Source organism: Anas acuta, chromosome 2 (assembly GCF_963932015.1).
Source record: "Anas acuta chromosome 2, bAnaAcu1.1, whole genome shotgun sequence".
Taxonomy (NCBI): domain Eukaryota; kingdom Metazoa; phylum Chordata; class Aves; order Anseriformes; family Anatidae; genus Anas; species Anas acuta.
In genome coordinates this window covers 134,425,530-134,450,261 of record NC_088980.1, presented here as the reverse complement: position 1 = coordinate 134,450,261, position 24,732 = coordinate 134,425,530, and the positions used below count along the sequence as shown (strand labels likewise).

At 46.6% G+C, this 24,732-nt stretch overlaps 1 protein-coding gene across 1 annotated transcript in view; it reads right to left on the bottom strand.

Annotated features, from left to right (window-relative positions):
• The window catches only part of LOC137851305 (neural-cadherin-like), a 39,285-nt gene extending 15,722 nt beyond the window's left edge, over positions 1 to 23,563 (bottom strand). Inside the window, exons 1-18 of the mRNA XM_068672277.1 lie at positions 23,222 to 23,563; positions 19,339 to 19,533; positions 18,965 to 19,190; positions 17,991 to 18,195; positions 17,508 to 17,619; positions 15,017 to 15,266; positions 14,685 to 14,827; positions 13,025 to 13,197; positions 12,538 to 12,706; positions 11,697 to 11,867; positions 8,932 to 9,104; positions 8,639 to 8,806; positions 7,717 to 7,966; positions 5,472 to 5,599; positions 4,329 to 4,515; positions 4,030 to 4,173; positions 3,023 to 3,306; positions 571 to 2,188 (exon numbers count right to left, since the gene is read on the bottom strand). Of these exons, the coding sequence (XP_068528378.1) occupies positions 571 to 2,188; positions 3,023 to 3,306; positions 4,030 to 4,173; positions 4,329 to 4,515; positions 5,472 to 5,599; positions 7,717 to 7,966; positions 8,639 to 8,806; positions 8,932 to 9,104; positions 11,697 to 11,867; positions 12,538 to 12,706; positions 13,025 to 13,197; positions 14,685 to 14,827; positions 15,017 to 15,266; positions 17,508 to 17,619; positions 17,991 to 18,195; positions 18,965 to 19,190; positions 19,339 to 19,533; positions 23,222 to 23,525 (4,900 nt within the window). The 5' untranslated portion in view covers positions 23,526 to 23,563. The remainder of the gene's footprint in view (positions 1 to 570; positions 2,189 to 3,022; positions 3,307 to 4,029; positions 4,174 to 4,328; positions 4,516 to 5,471; positions 5,600 to 7,716; positions 7,967 to 8,638; positions 8,807 to 8,931; positions 9,105 to 11,696; positions 11,868 to 12,537; positions 12,707 to 13,024; positions 13,198 to 14,684; positions 14,828 to 15,016; positions 15,267 to 17,507; positions 17,620 to 17,990; positions 18,196 to 18,964; positions 19,191 to 19,338; positions 19,534 to 23,221) is intronic.
• Positions 23,564 to 24,732: the final 1,169 nt, after the last annotated feature.

The window sequence follows — 24,732 nt, the reverse complement described above, 5'->3', positions numbered from 1 at the left end:
GCAAGGTCTGAACTTGAGAGTGAGCACAAAACAGAAAGAACATTTTGATACAAATAGATACAATAACAGATATAAATAGATAAATAATAATAGATATAAATAACAGCGTTTGTCAGCTGAAGGCTGATAGGAAGGTCTCAGGCAATTTACATGAGTTCAAGTTAAGAGTATTCATTGATACCAAATTGACTGTTCAGTTCAGTCTGTGCAGGGAACAAGGTTCTCTGAATAATTCAGATTCAGACCAGCAACATTCTGAGTTCTGTTCTTTTCTTTTCCCCTGGAATGTTAACTTTGCTGGAAAACTGCATCTGAAATCAAGGGATCATTACTCAAATGTGACAGAGGTCAGCCAGCTAACCTCCTAATTCAAGGCTGGCTCAGCTTCTCCCACAAACCAAGTGGCCCAGAGTCCCTTCCCTTGCACACCTACTGTTCTTCATGTGGGCTTGAGCAAACTTCAGTAATTCTTCCACTGAGATCTTATGTGGAAGAGTCTCTTGTGAACCTCACAGCTGCTCCTTTGGCCTCGCTGTTACACCTGGAAGCAAGCATCAGAGAGGGCCTTACCATCGTAGCTGTAGATGAGGCACTCCATGTAACCAGCTGAATGCGGGTGGTCGTTCTGGTCGCTGATATTCACAGTTAAGGTGTTGGTGGAGCTCATGGGTGGCACCCCGCTGTCTGTGATCAGGACGGGCAGGTAGAAGACCTTGTGCACTTCCCTGTCGAAGGTACGCAGCGCAGTGAGCTGGGCGCTTCCGTTGTGGAAGTCCTGCAAGTGGAAATTACCTGGACTATCAGAATTGCTGAGTAACTGGAAGGAGAAGGGCGCTCCGTTAGCAGCAGTGTCTCGGTCCTTAGCATACAACAAAGCAGACGTCTCGTTCATTTGGACTACCTGAGGAGCAGCTGTGTTTTCCCACACCACGGGGTTATAATGAGCCTCAAACTCGGGCCCGTTGTCATTTACATCCTGCAGAGTCACTACAACAGTGGCACTGCCTGCCAGAGGGGGCTGCCCCATATCTGTGGCAATAACGGTGAGCTGGTACCGTGTCACTGCCTCATAATCCAGCAGTCCTGCGACGACCACCCAGCCATCACTAGCCACAGAGAACTGGCCACCAGGGTCAGACTTGTTCAGCAGGTGGAAAGAAAACCTTCCGTTCAGGCCAGAATCCAAATCAACAGCAGAAACCTGAACAACTTTGGTGCCTACAGGCACGTCTTCCCCCAGAGCAGCCACTTCATAGAACTGGGGGTAGAAGACCGGGGCGTGGTCGTTGGCATCCTCCACGTAGATCACGCAGTGAGCGATGCTGAAGAAATCCATGTCCTCTGCTTTCAGAGTCAAATTGAACACCCTCTCGTGAGGCTTCTCGAAGTCGATCCGCTTTCGCAGCCGGATGAACCCGCAGTTGTTGACTTTGTCTGTCTCCACGGAGAACTTGCGGTCGGTGTCGCCGTCGAGGATGCTGAACGTCACCATGGCGTTTTCCCCCTCATCCCTGTCAGTAGCAGACACCACTGCAACCTCGGTGTTAATGCTCGCGTTCTCTGAGATGAATGCTGTGTAGATTCTTTGCAGGAAGACCGGAGCGTGGTCGTTCACATCAGTCACCAAAATCGTGGCAGTGCCTGTCCCAGTCAGCCCCCCTCCGTCCTTGGCCTCCACCACCAGCAGGTACCTGTCCTCCTTCTCCCGGTCCAGGGAGCCAAGCATGGTGTAGATGGTGCCGCTAGCGGAGTTAATTGAGAACAAGTTGAGGTTAATTTCATTTTGGACGTTCTGAACGATTCTGTAGGTTAGCACAGCGTTCGTGCCAGCTTTTGGGTCATCAAAGTCCACCGCGGTCATCTCCATAACAGCCGTGTCTGCCGGGGAATCCTCAGGGATGTGACCCACGAAACAACCAGCCGAGACACAGAGGAAAAGGGGCGCGTTGTCGTTCACGTCCCTCACTTCTATGACAACATCTGCGAAGCCAGTCAGTCCCTCCCCACTCTCATCTGTTGCAAGAACGAGGAAGCGCCACGTTGATCGCTTCTCGCGGTCTAACCTCCTGTTTGTGCTGATCTCACCCGTGTTCTCGTTGATGATGAATTCGCTCCCGGCCCCCTGTCCGTGCAGGGAATAGCTGATGGCATTTTGATCAGCTGCTTGGTCAGGGTCTGTTGCAGAAACCTAGAAGAAACCACAGCAGGGAAGTGTTTATGCAACGGAAACCAGGAAAACGCCGTTCTTTTATTGATGTCAGTTGGTATTGTGCAGGCTACAAAAACAGCATGAAATTTAACAACAAACATCTCTTGGTTTCAGTCGCTCAGGTCAAGCACTCTTTCAATAAACATCAATGCACAGCCTAGAGAAACAAAAAGATCGTGTTTAGACAGGCTAATGTATTCTTCTTCCCATTATATTCTGGGAAGAGGAAATAACTCCAGAAAGAAGCAAGTGGGAATAATAATAATAATAGCTCTGCTGAGCACATGTTTCTTATGAAACTCTTCAGAGCTGTAATACAAAGACGAAGAGGGACTTTCAGAGTGAGCAGAAGGCTGTGGGAACAGGGTGGCCATATACCCAAGCTGATTATCAGCATGGGACAGAGGACTCCCAGCTCCACAAAGAGCATCCCCTGATTATTTTTATTTGGTAGTATAAGTGTAGCCAAAGAGTCTGTGAACTTAAACACATGAAGTACAGAGGCTAACCACGCTCACTCCCTCAAATACACGTTCCCTTGCTTTGTAAAGGAAAGCTTACTGTTCAACATTTCTGTTGGTCAAGGGAGCAAGTCTATCACACAAATTCAGCCAGATTCTCTTTATTCTCTTCTCTATAGAAAGTTACTAGCTAAATCCTAATACCAGGGCCTACCAGTTCTGATGATACTGTCTCCTTAGATTTGTGTGCATGGATGGGAATGAGCCATTTTGTGTGTGAATGGCTCAATCCTTGGGGAAAAATTAAAAAAAAAAAATCAGGTTTTGCTCTGCTGCATGAAAAGCATTTTACCTTTAGAACAAATGCAGGCAGATCTGTGAGTTCCTCCAGGACACTGCCATAATATTCATTCTGTGTGAAGACTGGCGCTTCATCGTTCTTATTCACAACATTGATGATGATAAGAGTGTGGTTTTCCCACTTCCCATCAGATGCTACAAGCTGGAGCTCGTAACGCTGTTCTTGTTCATAATCCAGAGGCTGAACGATGAAGACAGTTCCAGCCTCGGGTTCCACATCAAAAACTCCTTCCGTGTTTCCTGACGTGATCTGGTACCTGAGTTTGGCATTTGCACCTACAAGAGAAAGCAAATGACCACAGCCTGCACGCTCCCTGAACACTCAATTCACTTTTACATGGTGGACATGTATCCAAGAGCAACCTTATTTACCAAGAACCAGGCTGTTACAATGTGTGTAGGAGATAAAACGTAGACACAGATGCAAACAGAAAGAGCCATATAGGTAATTTGATGGGTTTGTTTATGGTAGATTGGGCACAGGGTCTGCATTTTTATCCACAAATATAATTTGTGGTCACAGACAAGTTCCTGTTTATTGGTAATGAGGGAATCATGTGCCTCTAATTTACGTATTGTGCATTCACTTGCCAACAATAAAAAAGTAACACACTATTAAAATATTAAAAGCTATTTTTGCTTTGTGTTTCCTAAACCTCCTTCCTCAAATGCCAACATTCCTTAACTTTTTAAATTTTTTTTACCACTGGATGGTGCTAAAATATAACGGGATTGCTCTGCTTTAAGACAGAATCCATCTGAGAAGAACATTCTGCCTGTACAATAGTAGTAGTTTGCTGCAAAATGTTTAGGAATAAAAAAGAAAACCATTTGGTGCTTCAGGTTTACTTCTCTATTCACTTCTACAAATGTTTGAAGTGCTCAGTTGTCGCCTGAACGCAGAAATTTGTTTGCCCAGGAGGGAATTAACCCTATGTACAACACACAGGGATGCTACGAGGACTTACAGAGAAAGACACGGAGGGCAGGTCAGCTCACCTTCATCTTGATCATTTGCTGTCGCCGTCACAACAGGACTTCCGACATCCCTGTCCTCATCTATGCTGATCTCATACACCGACTGAGGAAATGCTGGGGCGTTGTCATTCACATCACTGACAAAAATCCTTACGTAGGCTGTGTCTAAGGAGATGCAAGACAAACATGTAGACTAAAAACGGCAGGGGTGGAACACCTGATCATATCCCAGACAGCTGACACATCCCCAAGTCTAGAAAAGTTAAGGAATCCAGTCTCTGATATCTTTTACCCAATATATAATTTGTTATTAGTTTTACCTGTATTGGGCTGCCCATGGACACCAGGCCTAGCAGATTCTGAAGAGTCCTGAGACTGAACTTCTATCAAGTAGGAGGCTTTTTTCTCTCTGTCAAAAGATGCATGTGTGGAAATAATTCCTGTCTTGTGCTCAATGGTGAAGAACCTGTAGTCTTCACTAGCATCTTTCAATATAACGTAGCGAACCTAAAAGGTAAATAGTTAAAGGAGGTTGTGTTTTCCTCTTTCATTTGTATGGCCGAGTGCTGTGACCTATCCCTTCCCTGGTAGCCTCCTGGGCCTCTCCACAAGGTGGCAACACTCTTAGGAAGGAAGTTTGGACAGAATTTTTGAAGTTGTTTGCCCATTTCAAAATAAAAACAAACAAACAGAATTCTCTAACAGAAGAACAGCTGTAGCAGTCATAGCAAAGCCAATCAAACCAGTATCTCATCTCCAACTGTGGTCAGTAGGAGACAGCTCAAAAAAAGCAGAAATACAGAGAAAGTGAGGAATGACACCTTTCCTGGTGCCTCCCCAGCTTCTAGCAACCCACAGATTCTGATACCAAAGAAGCAGGGCTAATAGAACAGTTTGGGTCCTGTTCAACAGTTTGTCCTGCCTCATCACCTCACCACCACAAAAAAAACCCTCAAATATGAACAAATCAAAATCTTCACTGATGAAAGCTGTCCATTTTTTTCCCCTTTAGCAAAGGTTTGGCTCCTTCCTCTGAAGAAAAAACCGAAACATTTCCACCCAGGCATGGTTCCACCACATAGGTTCCTCCACAGGAGCTGCAAAATGAGTTACAAACCAGCAGATCTCTACGAGCCAGAATTCTCTCCCAGGAGATTTTATAGGATTTTTGGAAAAGGCTCAGGAAAATGCACTGAAAAGGCATGTTTCCTTCAACCCTGAGAATCACACAGCAGTGCTTTGCCACAATTGCTGGATCAGGACGTCTTGCTATGACACTGGATCCCAAAATCCTGAAGAAGCATCTTCTCCACCTGCACCCCTTCTTATGCTAGACAAATGCTTGACAGGTGTTGCAAGCGTTTGTGGCTCATTTCCCTGTCACCTGCTGACTGTGCACTCTCACCGATGGCTATACTAAAACTTGCCTACTGGGAGGAAAAGAATTGGATGTGAGGTCAAACCTCTCCGTGCAGACCAGAATCCAAGTCTGTAGCTAAAACCTGAAGCACAGATGTGCCAACATCAGCTCCTTCTGGCACGGACACCTCATAGTTGGAGGACATGAAGAATGGCACATTATCGTTGACATCTGCAAAAGAAGATGATTGGGACCATGGTGAGAAAATGTTTGAAGACTTTTAGAACATATTTATTTATTCTATTTTTTTTTTCCATAATTTTGAGCCATAATTTTGCTTAGAGAAAGAACTCACATTGTTCATAGTAAGAAGCAACCCTACTTTTGTTCTTCCCATTTTCACAGGAGCTGTTAGAAGGCATTTTGTAGACATTGAGTGATTTCTGAGAGACAGTGGCCTAATCTCAGATAAGATACTAGCTAACAATTTGACCAGCAGTATTACTATAATAAATCCATGAATGCCAGGACTAAGAGGCCTTTTGTTACCAGTCTGTAAAGAGCTGGTTATCTACTGAAACCTGCAGCAGAACCGCTCAGAGTAGTTAATTTCAGCATTTTATTACGTGTTGATTGACATACAAAGAAAATTCAAATTGCAGAGTCTGGTGTTGACAAAGAATGTGTGTCAGACAGTCGTTCTTGGTTTTTGCAGGGCAGGACAGCCAGAGCTGTGTTAGGCTGTAGGATCTAACGTTTATTTAGGAGGCAGCTGCACATTAGCCTCCCCTCACCTAAGCACTGGGCACTCACAGGAGCAATGCTGACCTTCTCACTCTTGTCATCCTGCTCTAAGCAGTGGGATGCTCCCTCCCACCAGCAGCACCGTGTGCTGACTCTGCTTCTTTTGTGGCTCTGACAGAAAACTGACCTTCTGGAGAGAACGGGGCTAGGTGAGCTAACAAACTGCAGCAGCACAATCACTGGATCCCATGTAGGAGTGGCAAGGAGCCTGAAGAAAAGAAAGCTGCTCTGAAAGTGGTCATCTGCAGCCAGATCAGACGGGATCAGATTGGATTGTGGCAATGCAAAGCCATGCTATGTTTTTTATCAGTGGTTGCCTTGCTTTTCTTCCTTGTCTGACCCTTGGAGAGAGCTAAACTGGGGAATATATGTTCAGCAATTTGATGGGCCAGCTTTTGATGCATTTTCTCCCTACAACTGTTGTGTAGGAAGGGTGAGCACAAGAGATGGGCAGGGGAGCTATGACTGCATTGATTTGGTCATCCCCCTGCTCAACCCATGACGAATCCAACTGGTGTTACTCTTTGTAAGAGGATTACACCCAGCAATGTTACATATTCCCCGAAACCTTTTTGCACTTTTCCCTAACAGCCACGTTTTAAGAAGCTTTTTTGCTTGTGAGTAAAACAAAGTTTCTAATAAATTTTGCTACCAATGACTGCACGGTCTGAAAATTATTCTGGGACAGGCTCCACAATCTACGGCTCAGGCCCTGTCTTTAAGCACCCCTGCCTCACAGAAGGGTTTTTGCATTAGTGGACTGTGGAAGACAAGACAACACTGCGATAAAGTGAAGCAAAAGTATTAGACTCCTATTCAAATTACCACTTAGGTCTTTCATTTTCATGGTGGTGACAGAGACAAATGTTTTTACCGAAGACTTCGCTTATTCTTATTTTGATCCTAAATAACTACAACACATTAAAAGTAATTCCACTAAAACTTCAAAAGGCAGAGATTAAATTCGGACTTCGTTTTATGTGGTTCTACAGGAGTAGAGCCTTACGAAGAGATTTCACTGTAACGTGGGTTAGGTCAAATCTTAGAAAATTTTGTTGTAAGAACATTTTCATTTCCATTTCTACAGTTAATTACATTTCTACATGTTAAATAGAAAATTATGAGCTAAAAAAATACCTAAATATATCAGCCACAAAAACAAGCTCTCTGTACTGTTTCTTCTTTTATAGTGCAGAATATTTCCAGTGATACACATCTCTTTTCTATAGCTTGGGGACATTTACTAGATTTCTCTTATTAAAATGAAATCTTTCTATTTGTGCTTATAAAAGCAGGTACTAGCAATGTGTAAACATTCACACAGCACATTTTTACATTATCACATTTCCACATTTCCTAGTTATACTTAGAAACTGTCTCAAACAGACTTTTTAATGACCATACAACTTCCTTTTGCAGCACAGAAATGCACAAAGAGTTTAAGGTGTTTTGTAATTTCATGGACGTAAGTTACCTTAATTCATGGTGTTACAGCAAAAACAACAGAACTGCTCTGAATGAGCTGTTCTAACAACAGGCCTTACCTGTCACATTAATACAAATAGTGGTGAAGGAAGCAAGAGGCATCATCGCTACGTTTTGTGCCCGGACCCTCAGGGTGAAGAATTTGGTTGTCTCGAAGTCAAGTGGTTCAGCGACCAGAAGAGAAGCAGATCCATCAGCTCTGTTTGGCTTCAGGTAGAAACGAACTGGCATGTTTGCCTCTGGAACCTGACCCTCCTCCAGGTTATATGTAATCCTGGGATCGCCAAGAGGGGATGTGGCTTTGATGGTCTGAAGGAGAAAAGAGCCACAACATACGCTGATGAAGCGCAGGGTTGCAAGTGTGCAGTGCTCAGTTTGATGGGGAGAACTGCGCATGCATGGCTACGATAACAGACAAGAGACAGTTTACATCCATTCTGAAGAGCTGAGTTTCCTTGTACAACATTTAGGCTTGCTGCAGGTCTTTAACTGACAGCAAATTTACCTGCCTGTAACATGAAGCCTGGAGAAGAGAAGGCCCCAGGCAGACCTTATAGCAGCCTTACAGTGTCTAAAGGGGGCTACAGGACAGCTGGGGACGGACTCTTTGTCAGGGGGTGTAGGGATAGGACAAGGGGGAATGGCTTTAAACTAAAAGAGGGGAGAGTTAGATTAGATGTTAGGAAGAAATTCTTCACTCAGAGGGTGGTGAGGCCCTGGCACAGGCTGCCCAGAGAAGCTGTGGGTGCCCCATCCCTGGAGGTGCTCAAGGCCAGGCTGGATGGGGCTTTGGGCAACCTGGGCTGGTGGGAGGTGTCCCTGCCCATGGCAGGGGGCTGGGACTGGGTGGGCTTTAAGGTCCCTTCCAACCCAAACCATGCTGTGGTTCTGTGATTCCAACACAGACACAGAGAGAGCACAACAGAGGAAGAAGATGAAATGAATGTAAGAGGGAGGGAATTAGTTGTACTTTTAACGTACCACTACCATGGTGTCACGGGTGGTGTTTTCAGGGATGGTTACCCAGTATCTGCTCCGCTCCCACCGTGGTGGCTGGCTGAGGGCGCTGGTGATGGTTACGGTCAGCTCCACCGTGCTGCTTCTGTTGCCTCCATCTGTTGCTACAACATAGCAACTAATGCGAGTGGCCTACGAAACAAAGCAGATGGAGGATATTTGCAAAGCATTTTGTACAAATCAAGAGACAGCAATGAACCCTCTGTGATGGGTGTGAGGGCTCGGGGCTGCTCGGTTCCAGCAGGGAGCCATTTTACCTGGGAGATTGGGCGGTTCACATACACCCAGCCCGTGCTGGGGTTGATCTGGAAGTACTCCACTTGATGCTGTACCATTGAATAAGTGATGGCCGCGTTCACGCCTTGGTCACTGTCATGAGCTGCAATGCGGAGGAAACTCGTCCCCACGGGAGTGTCTTCGCTGAGGAAATCTTTCAGAAGACAGAGGTATTGTCAGCAGGACCGGTTGTGATTGAGCTGTGTAACAGAAACACTCCTGCACATAACAATCAGTAAACATGAGAGGGATCTTCACAGGTCAATGCCCAATGTACAGCACAGCGCTGCCCTTTAGATAACTCTCATCAGGTTTTAGTGGTAATCTGGAAGAGAGTGAGAACGTGGGCTTCCCTGGGCCACTTCCTCGATGAAGCTGGCGTTTCAGAGCAGCTCGTTTCACAGCAAAGCCAGGTTTTATCACTGCTTTCTCAATCAGGGTAGCATGTTAAACCTCATAATCCCCCTCACAGAAGAATTGCTGGCATTTATTTATCTTTTGGTGCAGGCCATCCATGACCACGTCAGCCCCAAGTCCCTGCTAGCCTCTATCAGGGCAGAGCTGGGGACTGTCACCCTGACAGCTGCTGGGTGCTGCTGTCTCTCTGTGACCATGTCTGGCATCACGAGGGGTTCTGTGTGAGCAGGATCAATGCTCAACGCGAGCGACTTTCATCCCCACGGGGAGGCAGGAGGTGATCACACAGCATAAAGCCTTGGGTCCTGAGGTCTCGTTCTGTGTTTCCAGCAATCTACCTGCAACAGAGGCTGTGTCAGTGGTCCTAGGCAGACCAACCCTTCACTTTTAAAGCCGTCATCTAAAAATCTGCCAGCAAAAAGCTGCACAGATGAAATACCCAGTGCCCAGAGGAGTAATTCATTTTGCTTTCCTGATTCCTAGCAAGGACGCCAACAAAATCATGAGAAATAGTGAGCAGTTCTACTTCAGCATTTTTGAGGTGGGAAAAATCAGCATTTCACACTATTTATAAAGTGGTCTGCTCATGTCCTCTGTTTTTTTCTCCCTTAACATCTACAATCTGTGACAACGGGGCAGTAAAACTGCAAACCACCACAACTCCATGAACACAAAGTTGAGCTTTAATTAGCTTCTCTTATACCCATGACAGTTAATTGGCCTAGGATTCATGTCCCTGGTATGTCAGTACAGCCAAAGCTACTCTCAGAAGAGATTTACTGGCATTAAAATAGATTAATGAAAACGGAATTTATTGCTAAGAAACACTGTAAAATATCCTTTCGTTGTGTTTAAATTTATACTTTTATAGTCAAATCCTGTTAAATCACATTGTGGAAAAAAAACACCACACATTCACAATTACTTGGAAGGGTCATTCTCTCTTATTTCATGTACTTCTACTTGCTGCTGGCATAGCTAGCAATTACTATGCCACACACTGCACAGAGATAAGCAGTTGTTTAATGCCTGCTTTCCATGCAGATGATAAAATACATGGCTTAAATGTGGGATTTGACCAACATCCTAGTGCACAGGAATCAAGAACCAGCAGTTCCCGAGAAGAACAGGAACCTGTGACTAATGGCGTTTGATCTCGTTAGAGAGGAAGCTATTTTTAATTCTGTGATGTACAAACATTGATTACTTATGTATACATGCTGGCAAAGTGCTACACATTAAAGTGACCTCTGTGTTTTCCCTATCCCAAAGGGCTGCCTATGCTATAGGACCTTTGCAGGTTTCCTGTGCTCATGAAAAAATCCCCCCAAAAACCACCTATTCCTTGGAAATGCCAAAGTCATCATAACTACAAAATGCAACCTTTCAGCTTCACTACTTTTGAAAACAGTCATGGGCAGTTTCACATAAAGAACACACTTGAAGGAACAGTAGAAAGGTTCATCTTTGCACAAACATTACTTTTGTCTCAGGGGCTCCTCTGCTGTGTCCTAAAATGCTTTTATAAGCCCTCTTCATTTCAATAAGGCATTGGTCACTGCTTTGCTCTATGTGACATTTCCACTGAACAGTCAAAACCTCCAAAATGGACTTGCTGTCACACACATCATCAGCCATTTTTTGCCATTCTTGGTGAGGCAATTATGCAAGAAAAGCCTGTCACGGTTCATCAGCTAGGAAGCATCCTTGTCATTTGTGGGTGACATAAAATGTACTGAAGTGCAGGACTCTACTGGAGAAGCAGCAGCTGAAGGTAAATCATTGAAAAGCACGTCGTATGGGGATGAAAAAGGGAATGGCACCAGGGCAAATGGGAAAAGCTAGCTCAGGAGCACAGGAGGGATCAGGGCTCACAGCCAACTGTAGGCTATAAGCCAAGGATTTCAGGTTGTTTGACAAGAGATAAACACAACTCCAACCTATTTGAAGCGGGGCACTGTATCAAAGAGACACAGATGATGACTGCTCTTCTCACCAGGGTCATTGACTTCTCTAGCTTTTGTCATGTTTTGATTTGGGGGATGCCGAATAAAAGTTCAGAGTGCAGAAAAATGGGGCAGGAAAAAGCCACAGAGGAAAGGGATCAGATCTGCCTGGTTCATAGGACTGAAAACTGTCAGTGTTTTAGAGAGTATTGCAATAAATAAGACACTTATGAGATTTATTAATTCTGCATTCTTCCACTGACAATGAGATGAGCAGTAACTGGCTTAGCTGGCAGCAAAGATTGGTCACCCAAAAACTGAGTGTCATTATTAGGAACAACTAAACAGGTTCATGTTGTGGTAGCAGGAAAACCATCACTCACACTGATAGCGACTGTTCTCAAACTTGGGCTCGTTGTCGTTGACGTCAGCGATGAAGATGGGGATCTGACAGACGCCGACCAGCGGCTCCTGCGCTCGGTCGGTGGCAGTCACAGACAGCGTGTGCTCGCTCTGCTTCTCACGGTCAAAGCTCTGCGTGGTGGTGATCACCCCTGGGGACACAGACACCTTGGGACTGAGCCTGCAGAAAGGGACCGGCGCTGCTGCCGCACAGGAGGGAGCTACACCTGCACGCAGCACAACCGTAAAGCTCAATCCTTGTCCAACCCTGCAAGGCAGGGCTTGGACCAGAGCAACTGCAAGTTAATAAATTGAACATTTTTTGCCCTGTCTTCAGCTTTTCCTCTCTGATGACCAAGTCTCTCCCTGTCTCAGCTCTTTTCTTCTGGTTGTGAGACTTTAAAGTGGCCTTTTTGGGGCCCCTTCCAGACCTCCACCTGCACTATGCTCGAGACAAGGACTCTGCTTCCCTATTGTTGGCTCCTCCAGTCTACTGGGGGGTCCTGGACACCAACATGCAAATATCCCACTTGACTGTTTTAACTACAGGAACATCAGCAACTTTTATAGCTCCTTCATCTGAAGTGCATCAAGACTGTCACTGTCTCAGAATAGCTTTTTACCTTCACATCAACCAGGGGTTTGTTACCCTACTCAATTTGCCATCTAAGTCACTAACAACTGAATCTATACAGATGGTTACCCACTTACTCTATTTTTTTCCAGTATTTTCTATAAGCTTTTATGGCTAACCTACAGCAGCACTCTCACTAGAATACAACAGCATTTTCATTTTACCTCAGTAACCTGGAAGCCACTGACCTGTGTCTGGATCAATGCTGAAGCCCAGGGAAGCTCCGTCGCGGTGCATGAGCCCGTACTTCACCTCCCCGTTAACGCCGAGGTCTGCATCGTAGGCTTCCACCTGCAGCACGTACGTCCCTGGAGGCTGGTTCTCCAGAACCCAGGTGCTGTCACTGTAGTAAGTGCACTAAAAATAAACCCAAAATCCAGCCCTATGTATTACACCGAGCCGCACGAATTAGCTGCACCGTGGCAGCACATAGGAAAACTCAGAAGAAAATCACTTATGTTACACATAGTCACAAAGAAATCAAGCTCTAAGGGAGAAAGATGATGGAAAAAAGAGAATGAAGACTTTGCTCTCTAAGCGTGAAGAAATGTGTTCAATTACAGACTCATTCAGCTTTACACAGTCCCTTCAGCCCAGCAGCTATCACCAGGAGCCAAGAAGAATTTATAAGCCCAGCTACGATGGGAAAAGAGTATCTGCAGAAAGACATCTTACCTCTCTGAAGACAGGCTTGTTGTTATTTACATCATTAACTCCTACAATAACCTCAGCAAAACTGCTGAGAGGGGTGGGCCCCCCTGAGACATTGTCGTCTATGGCAGTGATGTTCAGAGCGTACTGCGGCCCTCTCAGGCTGGGCAGCGGGCTTCGGCGGAGTTTAATGATACCTGAATTTGGAAGCAAAGTGCAATTTTATTTTACCACACAAACAAACAAAAAAAAGTCAAGACAGCATCACATTTCTCTGCCACTGTGTTTTTGGGTCAGTTTGTATTTTGGTTGCAAAGCGCAGGATTCAGTGATCACTAAATCACATCAGTCACCACATCAGATCACGCAGTCCTAGGACCAAGGCACCAAATTTTGGTGATATTCAAGTCAACCATGAATATCAAATAAGTAATTTTAGCTGATATGAAGCATCTCCACTTGCAAAATATGTGAATATGGTGATTCCTTACGATTTTTGACATACAGGTGAAGCAGTCAATACAAACTAGAGGATATCATAGAATCACAGAATGGTTTGGGTTGGAAGGGACCTTAAAGATCACCTAATTCCAGCCCCCTGCCATGGGCAGGGACACCTCCCACCAGCCCAGGTTGCCCAAAGCCCCATCCAGCCTGGCCTTGAGCACCTCCAGGGATGGGGCATCCACAGCTTCTCTGGGCAGCCTGCGCCAGGGCCTCACCACCCACACAGTAAACAATTTCCCCCTTATAACTAACCTAAACCTACCCTCTTTTAGTTTAAAACCATTCCCCCTTGTCCTACCACCACAGGATCTTGTAAACAGTCTCTCTCCATCTTTTTTATAAGCCCCCTTCCAGTACTGGAAGGCCTCTATAAGGTCTCCCCAGCACCTTCTTTTCTCCAGGCTGAGCAACCTCAGCTCTCTCAGCCTTTCTTTGTAGGAAAGAAAACATTGCACCCTTTGTGTGGCTGCCAGGGGAGAGAACTTTGGAGGACAAGAATGGACATAAAAAGAGGGAGATAGAGGCCAGTTGGAGTTTTTCTGTGGTATCTTGTCTTCCCTGAACACATTCTGCATTACCAGGTGGGGCTGTCCTCATGTTTAAGAACCAGTGTTACAGCTAGAAAAGGGAGCGAAAAGATTTTTTTTTCCCTTGGTGTTTTTAAAATGTGTTTGCTTTGTGCATTCAACAAATGTACCTGCAAAGAAAAGCCAGTCAGTTACTTCTCTTTTATTGAACAGTACCACGCTTCATGAATAAATGCAAAGATTTAAGTGGCTTAAGGCCTACTGCTGAGGTAAGATGCCATTTATTATGAGACAGTTGAAACTAGATTGTAGTTACTTGGCAGCCCTGTATTGTATTTAGTTTATGTAAAAGCCTTTCTCTTTTTAGGATCCATTTTCTGCCATGCTGAACTTGAATTTGGTGTATGGAAATTAAAATAGAAGAGGTTGCTTAGAATTAATACCTATAATTTTATCTTCCAAATTTGTATATGAGGCAATTGCTGTAGACCAGTGCTGAAAAAGGGGTAGAAAAAAGGACACTTGGAAAAAAAGTTGCAGGAAAATTAACAATGGGATTTTAAAACTTGCTCTGAATCTGCCTGAGAATAACCTGAAGATAAACCAGGTACTTGCATTGACTTATAATTGTGTTGTAAAACCTTTCTTACCTTTCTGGCTATCCAGTTCAAAATTGCCCTCCTCATTACCTCCAGCAATTAGGTACAGCACCCCGTCTCCATCAGGGTCCTTGGCCCGGACAGTGGCCACCAAGGCACCGGGACCAGCATCTTCTGAGATGAAAGTTCTGTAACTGGTGCACAGAAGGGAGAAATTGAAGGGTGTTTAGTGCCAGCTTCTAAAGCCTTTCTTCAGATACATTACCAGTGAAACCAGGGGGTACTTACAGATGTAGAAAAAAAACACAAAACATTTAGCCAAGTGTTATCAAGGTTACACACAGCATCTGTTAGAAGCAAAGCGGGCATTCAGGGTGGCTTACATGGGCTGGGAGAACACAGGAGCCTCGTCATTCACGTTGGCCATTCGAACGCGCACAGTCGCAGTTCCTGTCCGAGGGGGGTGTCCTTTATCGACGGCTATCACCACGAACTCATACATATGGTTTGCTCGCTCAAAGTTCAGCCTCTGGTTAGAATTGATGACCCCGTGGCGCGTGATGGAAAAATCAGTGCTCTGGACGAAGTAGGCGACCTCCGAGTTGGAGCCAGAGTCGCAGTCTGTGGCAAGAACTGTTAGGGAACACATTTAACATGCTGCAGCAGGGCTTTGGTTATGCTATTTCCTACCCAATAAACTTCAGATAGGTTTTTTTTGGAACAGAAAGTCCATAAAAAGCCATCATAAAAGCCTCATTTGCAGTAGGAGGCTGGGAACTCGTCAGGAACCCGGGACAAACCAAGCAAGACAGCTCTGCCCCAGCCTGGCTGCTCGCTGCAATGCCCTCAGAGCGCGGCAATCCCAGCTCTGCAACCTGCTTCCTGCAAACAGCAGTCAGCACTGGTAATTAACACGCAATCAATATGCACATTGTTTGAGCATTATCAGGCACAAATTGTGTCCTCGCTCTCTCTGGGGATGCCGTTCCAATTTAATTAGCTCCCGGCTACGTTACAGCTAATGTACTTTTTAATTACCTGGCGCTGCGAGGTATAAAGAGTGCTTAAACATTCCTCCCCGACAAGTGTTTGCTCAGTACCCACGGAGTCCCATCTGCTCCAGAGCAGCAAAGCAGCAGAGCAAAGAGCGAGAGCTTACATGTTGTATCAGAAGTGATTTGAAGAGCAGGAGCTCACCTCTTTAATTACCCTGCTGTTTTTCTAGCCAGACAGTGAGGCTTCGCCTCATCCTGGTATTAAACCACCTCCTCATTTGAGCAGGATCATTATTGTGGTTCGAACTTCCTGTGAAACACCTCCAAATCCATTTACAAAAACACATTTTACATGCTCAATTATACCTTTTTTTTTTCTTTCTTTTTTTTTCTGACAAATAGGGAATGTGATGCTGGCACGTTACACAGCCGTTCAGTGTGCTGAAATAAAAACGTTTGGTGACCAAACCCTGCGTTTACATCATCCACAGCTTTACCAAGTGGCACAGGTCACAGTTTTACCCAGTATTTACCATAACATACCCCATAATTCACCCAGCATGGCAAGACAACCAAGCTGGATGCACTTATAAACCTTGCTGCACAGCTTTGCCATTGCGCTTGATTTGGGCATGGGGCACACATTTTTTTTCCCACAGTTGGGTGAATTTTAATCAGCTTTACAAGTCTCACAGAGAGAACGGCATTCATCTCTTCAAAGAAAATCACGTGCTTGGGAACTTCTAGCAGTTAATCGTTCTGATCAACTGGCAACTTACTTCTTCCCAGGAGCCATTAAACCAAAAACTGAGCTGCAGCAAGCGGTGAGCTCTCTGGATAAGTTTGCAGGGAAAGCAGTCCCTGCAGCCCTGCTATCAGCATGTTGCCACATGCTTCTTATCACCACTGTGTCCTGCATAAGTTCAGTTTCAAATTCAGGCAACTTACAGCCTTGTCTTCAAAAGACAAGTCCTAGATGTGAACGTTTTCACTGAGACTTGCCTTGGTTCTCACACATTTTAGAGAGTTCATCCCTACCCTGAGGTCTCAGCCTGTGTTCCTGTCACCTGGCACCTGCCCGTGCTTTGCTTTGAATACAGACAGCGAGCACATGCGCGTTTTCCTGGTTTTAGGCAGAGCACATCTGTGCCACCTGTCACATCATGATGGGCTACGTCAGACCTGGAGACATCTTCAAAGATGAAAAGCAGAAAGACAGGTTGGAAAATGGACTTTTATTCCTTTTTTTTTTTTTATTGGACTCCATAAAGTGAAACAAAAGGTTCAGCGCCATCCAAGTTCAGTCCTTATCTGTGTAACCACAGGATTTTAAAAGTGACTGTGAAGTTTTGGTTGGAACTTGGGGTTTAAAATTATTTCCAACAGCTCCGTTTTTTTCAAGGGGATAATATTCTGAAAGTGGCTAGGTTTAGGTTAGATACGAGGAGGAAATTCTTTACTCTGAGGGTGGTGAGGCGCTGGCACAGGTTGCCCAGAGAAGCTGTGGATGCCCCATCCCTGAAGGTGCTCAAGGCCAGGTAGCTCCCAAAGCAGCATCTCTGCCCGCCTTGTGCAGATGCATCAGCTCAGGGCTCCCTGCATCTCCCTGCATCACCATCTCTCTCTGGTGCTGCTCTGTCTCACAACCCTGCCTCACACCAGTTGCAGCAGCTGTCCCCAGACCATTCAACTCCATCCTCACCTTAAGACACTTAAAAATCTACTTCCAGGACACCTAAAAGCCATCTAGAGACCCCGGGGAAGTGCACATTTTACAAAGTCACTGCTCGCTGTGGAAGAGCATTTTCTCATGGTAGAAATGTGAACCTGTAACACCAAATAATGGGCCTGAAGGAAGAGGTACCGGGAAGGTGCTCACCGTGCAGAAGAGACGTGCCGACAGGAATGGTTTCGGGAATGTTGTCCCTGGTGTAAATGGAGTGCTGGAATTCAGGAGAACAGTCGTTTTCATCCGTGATATGGACCATGACCTGAGACAAAAGGACACCCTGAGAAGGAATATTGGTTTCTACGCTCAGGAAAACATGCACCTCACCCTGGATACAGTCTGGGCATTCACTGGAGGTATAGGGATGGGATGTTAAACATTTTCCCACACTACAACACAGAGAGACGTCATCTCCTCCATTTCCAAGCTGATGGGTGGCAAACCCAAAGCCAAACAAGTATTTCATTGAGCCTAAATGACCCCAGATCAGAGCCCAGACTTCTGCCATGACCACAAGACATCCTCCCTCCCGAGCAGCATCTCTTTTCATGAATTTTCTGGATTGCCCATGCGTGTAACTCATTCAGCTCATGAGGTGCTGGAGCTGGACAGGACGTGAAGCGATTCCCATACCTCAGTCACGCTGCTCAGCTCGCTCTCAGCCTCTGTGGCTTTCAGGAGGAGGTGGTAGAGGTGGTGCTCGCCCTCATAGTCCACGGGCTGGCTGAGGTGGAGCTCCCCGCTCCCCTGCCTGACGCTGAACAGCCCACTGGGGTTCGTCAGCAGCGAGTATGAAAGGGGCTGGCTCTGGAAGGAAACAGCCTCGACCACTGCTATTCTGTAAAGAGGGAGAGAATAATCCTTCGCTTCAGCTCTACAGGGAAAGATGTCAGGGGGTACCTAGAAGAGCAGATGATAAAAGATGGATTCAGGTTGGAAGTCCCTGTGCTGCAAGAAGCCCCCTTGCCTCTTGTCAAACTGATCCCTGACACAGCAGGGCTGGGATAAAAATGCATTTCAATCCCCTTCTAACCTGAAATTCCCTTTTCTTCCCCTATGTACCCTTCCCAGCGCTTTCCAGCAGTTACTGTTCTGCTTCAGTTCTATAGATAACTGCTACACTTCTGACTTCCTTTGAAGTTTCAGATTAAGAAAAGGAGTTGGTTCAGATGGACAGGACAAACAGTAAGCACGGGGCCTTTCCAGATGCTGCTGTCCCCCCTGCAGGCAGTGAAATAAGTGCTTGCCTTTCTACCATGACTTGTGCCCTGAAGCTCCATCTCTCACACCAGCCCCTGGCCAGCATGAGACACTTGAAGCCCATCTCAATGAAAGCTCCAGGGAGGGAGCCAAATTTCCCTCCTCCCCATTTGGTCTCTTTTAAGGAGCAAGCGGCACATCTACAGCAGTTTTTCCTACTTGACCAGCTTATTTGGAGGTTTCTTATTCCTTAAATGCCCTACGGTGTGGCTGCACCTGCTGCTGGGCACCTTAAAACCCCGTGCTGCTCTCCAGCAGCCGAACAGACTCTCAAACACCAGAAGAAGGATCACTTATTTCCCCCCCAGACGATGGTAAAGGAGCTCACCTGACACAGCAGGACTTACTTCTCTCCTGCTGGCGTATTTTCGGGGACAAACACGCTGTAGGACACGTTAGTGAACTGCGGAGGCCGGGAGCCCGCCAGGACGGAGATGGAGGCGTAGGGGCTCTTGTTGCCGTACTCATCCGAGGCCTGCACGGTGACCACGTACTCCTTGTTCCACGCCAGGGGCAGGCCCGTCGTCTTGATAACCCCGGAGTCTGCATCGACTTGAAACCGCTCCTCACCACCTACCAAGGTACATAAGGTACATAAAAGAGACAAGACTGTACTAAAACCAGAGCCTTAAGCTACCAACTGAAAGCATAAAATGGGAAACTGATAAGAAAAATCTGCAGCTTGGCAGATGCTTGTGTTTTTTTTTCAGACCGGACCTACCTGCAACCAGTGTGTACATCAGGCCAGCGCTGGTGTTCTCGCTGTTACTGTGTCGTGCAGTGAGCTGGTAGACGAGGGTGCCTTTTCGGGCGTCTGGATCAACACGTGCCAGGTAGGGGTAGGGGTACATGGCCCAGGACAGGAGCTCCTCCTCTGGGGCCAGCAGGGTGACGTGGCAGAGGTACCAGTCGTCGTCTGCAAGAGATGCACGCGCTGCTGGGCAGCTCATTCACAGACCCAGGACGAGGACTCGAACTGCACTGCCCGAAGTGGGTTTATAATGGAAACCTCTGGGAAGCTGAGAAGCAAAAAACGTGCCTAAAGATCACACCCGGGAAATAGTGGTGGTTATTTTGTTTACATCCCCTCTGGCAAAAGCAATCATTTCAGTGTAAAGCAGACAGCACAGCAGGTGAGGATGTTTCCGAAGCACTCAGTTCCGTGGCACCAATTACCTGTTTTTTCCTCAAATTAAAAGAAAGTAATTGCCAGGAAACACCTGGTGGACTGAATAAATTAATAAACTTCCATCTCAAATATACCAAAAAAAATGGTTCTAGAAATCCTCCAAATGCTTGTCCTATAAATTTGCAATTTTCCTTATGAATAACATTTTACAAGAGGAATTTTTAAAAATGTAAGCAAATAGACTGAAAACTATGAAAAAATCATTGTGTTTTGGTAGAAGCAAAAAGGGAAAAAAAGAAGAGGGGGGGCTCATTTCTCTACGTGGAAGCTGCCTTCAGGCTGCAGACCTCCCTGCAGACACAGCAGTTACTGAGGCAGCATGGTAAAATGCTTGGCGGGCAGGCAGCTTGCACAAAATCTGTTTGTCTTTAACACTACCCATCATCATGGAGACCGGGGGAATTTTCACTTATTTTCAAGATCCTTCTTGTTGTGTGTGTTCTTTTTTTTCCTCTTTCAAGCACTGCTCGCTCCTCTCACTCAGAGGGTGATACATCTTCCTCATAAACCACCTAGGAAATCACAAAGCAGATTGCTCAGACTTTTTCCTAACTAGATGTTGCATGGCTGCAAGCCTCTCTTGTGCCCCAGTTTCTAGCCATTAGTCTTGTCTAACAACAGAGTTATTTATTTTTTTTTGCTTATTTATTTATTAACATTTCAGCTGCTTTTGAGCACTCTGGTCTTTGCTGTGCAGTTAGGATCGGTCCCAGGTACTCCAATACTACCTAAGGATGGAGCAAGCATGGGCATCAGATTCTCACAAAGCAGCTCCCAAACAGCCCCTAGCACCAAAACAGCTGCAGCCCAGTCCTCACCAGCTACACAGCGTCTGAGAAGAAAAGCACCTGATGTAAAGCAAATGCAACCGTAGTTGTAGGCACAAAGCACTCCTTACTCTGCTGGCAACAAGTGCTGGTTTTAGGTCCTTCCATCAGAAGTGTGCAAGCAAGAAGCGTTCAGTGACAGGAGCTGAACCTCCTCCTTTCCATCAGCCCATTTCCTAAGGTGGTGTTTTTAAATGTTTTTTTATAATCTTTCTCTTAAATATTTGACAATTTCTACTAGTATGCCTACCTTACTGCTCAAGCTAAAACTTCAGGACATGTGAGTTATACACCAATTGCTGTGCCTGCACTGAAACACCTGCGTGGAAGCCACCAGCACGTGAGCAAGGACAGCCTTCAAAGGGGAGCAGAGATGCATGGATGGGATGAAGATCAGCTCCGCTTCAGGATCGTATTTCCAAAAGCAAAGGCTGTCTGCACACTTGCCTCAGTACAAAGGAATGGGCAAACTACCTGTGCAAACTGGATTTGGGGCATCCTGTCCTGCAGCACCAACATCAGCCACACGCTGCGCTCGTGGGGTGTGAGGCAGCGGTGAGGGCATGCAGGGATATTTCTGGCAAGGTGCAGCATTGATCTGGGTCTGAAACAAATTTTTAAGTGCCTTCCAGTTGCTTTAATACCCTGACATTTTGGAAATATGAAATCATAGGCTGTATAAAGAGAGTTGCCAGGCTTGTGTTAAGGATAAAGGGCTGCATATTCTCCTCTGGAGGTCTCTGCTCCTCTCTTTATCTTGTTACAACCAGGCATCTGTTTAAGTGATGAGAAATCCTTATCTACCTTGCTAGGAATACATGTAACAAACTTTACATTTACCTCTTCACTTTTGAAGTGTTTTGCTTGTTTCTGATCTCTACACGTTACCACACATTCTTACCACTTATTTATTGCCTCTGGGTCACTACATATTTTTACAGTGAGATTCTTCCAGAGATACAGACAGACGGTGTAACACAATAACCTTCATCCTGGAGCTTGCTGTTTTGTCTAATGATCCCTGGCCACTAAAATGGTTTTACGGTTCAAGCAAATCCAGCTTTTCCTCTGCTGGCACCTGAACTTGAAGGCATAGTGGTGGTATCCACATATGGCTTTAATCAGCCCGACAGTGGGAAGAGAAAACAGCAGCGTGACCTCCGAGCCTGACTGCCAGGTCAGGTTTCTGCTTCTGGTCTCAGGTTTGGTTTGCTCTAAAAATGTCAGGGGGTGCCAGGAAGAAATGGGCCATTTTTGCATGAAAAAAATAAGCTGTGTCTTCACTGGAAATCAGAGCTGGCAATGTACAAGGTTACTCGTTAGTTTGTACAGAAGCGGATTAAGCAGATTTAATGGTTTTCCTTTCCAGGTGGGCATGCTGGTGGAGGTGTTTTTTCTGGCAGAAAGTGCAAAGAACTCAAACTGCTTGATATTTGAAAGCACGCTGTGGGCTAGGTGCATTTTTAGGAGCTTTAGGATTTGACAGATGCCTTTTTAAAAACGTAGCTTGCTGTCGGTGAGTCGCACAGCTCGCTGCTTATCGGGCTCTGCCTACGACACCCCTGCAGAGGAGGGGGTCCATGGAGCCCTCTCAGCCACGAGGGCAATCCCATGCTCACCACTGCTACTGCTAAATCAGGATTTGGGAGGCTGCAGTACCCCATACTCACATTTATTTCAGTAATTCAATGCTCATACCTCATCTTCTAGGACTACAGTGAGATGCTGCCCTGCGTTACTGCCTTTTCCTTGAAAACAAAAAGCCAACACACAAATGTCACTGGAGAAGCAGCACCCATGAAATATCTATTTCCACTCACAACACTTTTATGTAAACCATGGCAATTAGTGAGGGTCTGGTGGCTTCGTTTCTCATTTAAGGAGAGGATAAAAAGTTGGGCGCATGTCCCATAGTATTGATTGCTGTGTCACCCACTGCTAATTGTATTTGGTAAGTGGCATGAGGAGAAACGAGGAGCTGGCACAAGTTAATTCTGCTTGGCTTTAGGCAGTTCACCAGATCGCTTCAGATGAGAACAGGATGCTCAAAACTTCTGAATCTTTAGCTGTCTTCATCAGCAGGTAGGAAGAGATGCCACGTTCACTGCTGTGCACATTTAGGAGATAGTTTGGATTTTACAAGTGGCTCGGAGGAGCGCCTAAATGACCTTGTCCCACTTGACCATCGAACTCCTTTCTCCCTGAGGCTCATCTCTTGTCAATACTTCATCAGTGCACAGACAGGAGTAAAAATACATCGTACAGCGTGGGTGATTTACACAGCACTGCCCACAAGGTTAGTTCCTGTCGTGAGGGATAAGCGAGGCGGTCAAGCAGCATGCCTGTGGCTTGACTGAGGAGCTCTGCCTTCACTGCCAGAGAGTTTTTTAAGTTTTGGGGCTGGAAATATCACCCAGCATCTTCCCCGTGCTGCTCCCCAGCGCTGCCCTGTCCAAGCGCACCCCACACCGCGCTGGGACCCGCAGTGGGAAGGAGCTCACAGCCCCGAGCACCCCAAATCCCTGTCAGCCCCCAACCCCATCCCCTGTCAGTGCCCAGCCGAGGGTCCCGGCGCCCCGTTCCCTTACCTCGTCCCCCTCCCGTGTGCACCTTGACGAGAGCCTCGGCTCCGCCGCCGGCGGGCAGCTCCCCGCTGAGGTAGAGGCGCCCCGAGGCTCTGTCCACCCGCAGCGGGGCCTGCCCGGGGGCCGCCATCTCGAACCAGGCGCCCGGCGGCAGGGTGAAGACGGCGTCGCCCACCCTCGCCCCCGGGGGCAGGCGGGCCGCGTACCTCCGAGGGCCGGGGGGTGACATCCCGGGTCCCCCCAGCCCCCGGGTGGCCCCGCAGAGGGCCAGCAGAGGCAGGGGGAGCAGCAGGGCAGCCCGCAGCATGGCACGGCTCGGCTCGGCTCGGCTCGGCTCGCCAGCGGGCTCCCTCCATGTGCAGCCCCGGCCCGCCCCCGCCGCCGCTGCCAATGGTGTTCAGGGGGCAGAGCCACCATGTGTGGTGTCCTCAGGGCTCCCAGTGGCAGTCCTAGTATGGTCCCTCCTCATGGTGCCCCGTCATGGTGTTGGGTTGAGGTTTTGCTGCTGGAAATGCGCCTCACGGCGAGCCCAGCTTAGGTGGTCTAGTAGGGGGCTGGTTGCCATCACCCCAGTGACAACCCTACAAGCTCCTGGCCCCCATCGTTACCCCAAGGAAGGTGGTGGGATGAGCCACGTCCCATCAGAAATAAAACCCCAAAGTTGCTCAGCGGGGTGTGACCAGTAACAGGAAAGCACCAGCAGGATCCAAGCAGCGTTAACTTGCTTTCACACCTCACCTTTCCTCTTCGTGCCCTACCTAAAAATAAAACATGAATAATTTCCTACCTCCTAAAGACACCGGAAAGATCATTAAACCATGACACTTACCCTGAGCCAGCCAGAACACTGGAATGTCTGGTCCAGTGATTATGGTCCAACCATAAGTGGACCACAGGATGATCTTGGAGGTGTTTTCCAACCTTAATGATTCTGTGATATTGTGGGCGTGCAGTTTAGGGAAAGTTCAGGTCAGAACTGAGATACAGATGGGCAGGTCATCATCTTTAAAGCATTGCATCCTACTGGCCTCATGCAACCTCTTAACAAGCAAAGAAACCCACTGAAAACCAAGCAGTGAATGTTATTAACATTGCAAGACATGCTACGCTTTCTGGTCTTTTATATTCTCATGCACATTTATAAACATACAGTTTTGTCTACAGCATATCAAGACATGGGCTGGATTTTATTCATACTACTGGGATAAATAATCCCTCACATGCATGAACCCATGCCCTCTTAATATGTTGCTAACATGATTTTCATGATGTAAACTTAGGCACCTGTTGGCAGAAACGTATTATGTTTATTACCTTTCCTGGGCAGGACACTGCCAAGACAATCGGATGGCTCTTTCCACATCACCCCATTTTCCAAAGGAACTCGAGTTTTGCTGTGAAACTGAACCCAAAACCACAGACTGACCCAGCATTAAACAAGGAGGCAGTGCCAGCAGGAACAGCGGATGGCTCTTGGCTCTGATAGGAAACAACGGAGAAAATAAGTAAATAGA